Genomic DNA, 2,948 nt, shown 5'->3' with positions numbered 1-2,948 from the left:
GAAGGAAGGTTGGGCAATCTACTTCCGTAGTGATACTGCTTCGGAAACCCAAGGAGGGGTTGCTATGAGCCGGGTCTGACTCGCCAGCACATAACAACAACAACAACATATTGATGTTCATCTAAAAATTGGAGTAATTGAGGATAATGAATTAAAAAAGAAACTTTAAATAAACAAGTCAATGATCCTAGAAAAAACAAAATATTCTGGGAATATGAATACTCTATATTTCTGATAAGATGATGTTCTTCTATTTATTAATGGGCTTGAAAAACATATATACTTAGGCAATATTGTCTTTATGATGAAATAAGGAAATCTGTCTGTAAAAGTCTTATTTTTCTTACTCCCAGTTTTATTAAATGCAAGATATTTTATTTCGATTTTAGCTGTGTATGGTTTTCTAAAGTAATAATTAGTCTGTGTTTAGCTTAACTGTGTTTTTGTTGTTTTGCCTTTAGTGTGTGAACCTTGCATTGAAGCTATTCCACTGTGTACTGATGGAGAGTTTCTTACTGTGGATCTTAATATTACACAATTCTGCTGTCCTCAGTATTACTGTGGTAAGTGTATTTAAACTAATTAAAAATATTTAGACTTGTCCAATGGGCAATCTACTTCCGTAGTGATACTGCCTCAGGAACCCAAGGGGAGTTGCTATGAGTTGAAATCGACTCTATGGCAGTGAGTTTGGGTTTTTGGTTTTTAACGTTTAAGAAAGAAACTCTGGTGGTGCAGTGACTAAGGCATTTGACTGCTAACCAGAAGGTTGGCAGTTCAAATCCATCAGTGGCTTTGCAGAAGAAAGATGGAGCAATATACTTCTGAAAAGATTTACCTCCTTAGAAACCAAATGGGGGTCGGTATGAGTCAGAATCGACTTGATGGCAATGAGTTTGGGTTGTTTGGTTAATGTTTAAGAAGCCCAGTGTATCTGAATTGTACTGTTATATCAAACACTAGCTAGATTCTTGTATATGAAATATTTATTAAACATGTGCAGTATTTTTATGCATGATGGCATAGTGCCTAAGGCACTTGACTGCTAACCAGAAAGTTGGCAGTTCAAACCCACCAGCTGTTCCTTGGAAGGAAAATTAAGGTATCTACTTCTGTAGAGATACCACCTTGGAAACCCAAGAAGGGGTTACTGTGAGTCAGAGATGACTCGATGGCACATAACAACAGCAATAAGAGTTCTTGGATAATATAATTAGCTCTGAAAACCAGATGTGCTATGCCTTTTTTCCTCATTGTAGAATTTCTAGATGTCCAGATGATTCCACACCCTGTTGACTTTCTCTCCCTTCTTGCACCCCTGTCATTTCTCAAGACCCTTCACCTGATGACCTGTCTGAGCACTAGTACTGTTTTTATACCTCCTTAGGAGCCACTTGTTCTGTCCTCAGCAACACATGGCAATTGAGTGCTACGAAAGTCAACACTTGAGAGATGTGTTAATGAATTAAATCAATAACGGCAGTGAACAAAATGCTAGGTAATGAAAACTGGCTATTACAACATAAAGTTAATCTTTAGCCTTGTCATTTTTCTCTTAAGTTTGTGAGCCAAATCTTTGCCCTATACCACTACTTGACTGTGCAGAAGATAGGAAACTTGTGAAAGAAAATATATCTGGTCAATGTTGTCCAGTGTGGCATTGTGGTAAGTACCTTTCATATTTTAAAGTTTTATTTAAATGATATTAGTGTTTTTGATCACTATAAATGTTTATTTTTTCCTTTTAGAATGTAGCTGTGAAAATCTTGTTATACCAACTTGCAAAGTGGTAAGAATACATATTTTAATGAACTTATCATATTAAATCAGTTTATTCTTTTATATCTTTCATTTCATATTCTTATCAGAGCTGATAGAATCATCCTAATTAAACTCTAATGAAGTATATTAAAACAATATGCTCTGGTATCAGAGAACAGTCAACCTTTTATGTTTTATTTCAATACAAAAATATAATAGTTTATTTTTTCCACTGGAAACTGAATCTACTAGTCTTATAGCTTCTTAAGTTTACTGTTCTCAACATGAAGCAAAACATTGGAAAATGACCTTAAAATTGAAAGGAGACCCTGATGTTTCTGCAAAGATGTGTACTGATAATATATATTTTGTAGAAAATGAGAAGGTATAGACATGTAACTGTCTACATCTTATTAGTTATTCAAAAACATGTAAACCTTATAGAAATACCTAAGACTAAAGTTTTAGAAAAAATAGTTATCACTCTGGTGTCATTTATTTAACCATTAAATGTGACACACAGTGCTTTATGTATTTTTATTATATTTAAATGTTTGAATTCATGAGTTGCCATATAAAGCTCCAAAAAGATTATATTCTGGCCATTTTTATAAAAAAGATGTCTTTTCTTTCGCAAAAATCTTTATTCGTTTTTTGTTCCTTTTCAAGCAGTGTGTATTCTTAGAGTTATCATTCAAAATTTTCCATTTAAAGCTGCTGTTGTGGTTAGATGTCATTAAGTCAGTTCTGAGTAATAGCAACCCTATGCATGATAGAATGAAATGTTGCCCAACCTGTGTCATCCTTATAATCATTACTATGTTTGAGTCCATTGTTGCCATCACTGTATCAGTCTATCTCATTTAAGTTATTTTTCACTGACTCTCTACCAAGCATGATGTCCTTCTTTAGGGCCTGGTGCCTCCTGATAACATGACTGAAGTAGGTGAGACAAAGTCTTACTCACCATCCTTGTTTCTAAGGAACATTCTGGCTGTACATCCTGCAAGAGAGATTTGTTAATTCTTGTAGTGGTCCATGGCACATTCAGTATTCTTCACCACCACCAAAATTCAAAGGCATCAATTCTTCTTCAGCCTTCCTTATTCAGTGTCCAGCTTTCCCATGCATATGAAGGTAATTGAAACATCATAGCTTGAGTCAGGCACTCCTTCTTCCTCAAACTA

At 34.7% G+C, this 2,948-nt stretch overlaps 1 protein-coding gene across 1 annotated transcript in view; it reads left to right on the top strand.

Moving 5' to 3' along the window:
* OTOGL (otogelin like) overlaps positions 1 to 2,948 on the top strand; it is a 251,434-nt gene that overhangs the window by 233,032 nt on the left and 15,454 nt on the right. The window contains exons 48-50 of the mRNA XM_007953174.2: positions 462 to 563; positions 1,561 to 1,665; positions 1,749 to 1,789. Coding sequence (XP_007951365.2) covers positions 462 to 563; positions 1,561 to 1,665; positions 1,749 to 1,789 — 248 coding nt within the window. The remainder of the gene's footprint in view (positions 1 to 461; positions 564 to 1,560; positions 1,666 to 1,748; positions 1,790 to 2,948) is intronic.

This window comes from Orycteropus afer, unplaced genomic scaffold (assembly GCF_000298275.1).
Source record: "Orycteropus afer afer isolate SDZICR_OR568_19922 unplaced genomic scaffold, OryAfe1.0 scaffold00375, whole genome shotgun sequence".
Taxonomy (NCBI): domain Eukaryota; kingdom Metazoa; phylum Chordata; class Mammalia; order Tubulidentata; family Orycteropodidae; genus Orycteropus; species Orycteropus afer.
The sequence above is the reverse complement of the archived record's forward strand: the minus strand, read 5'-3'. Positions and strand labels throughout refer to the sequence as shown.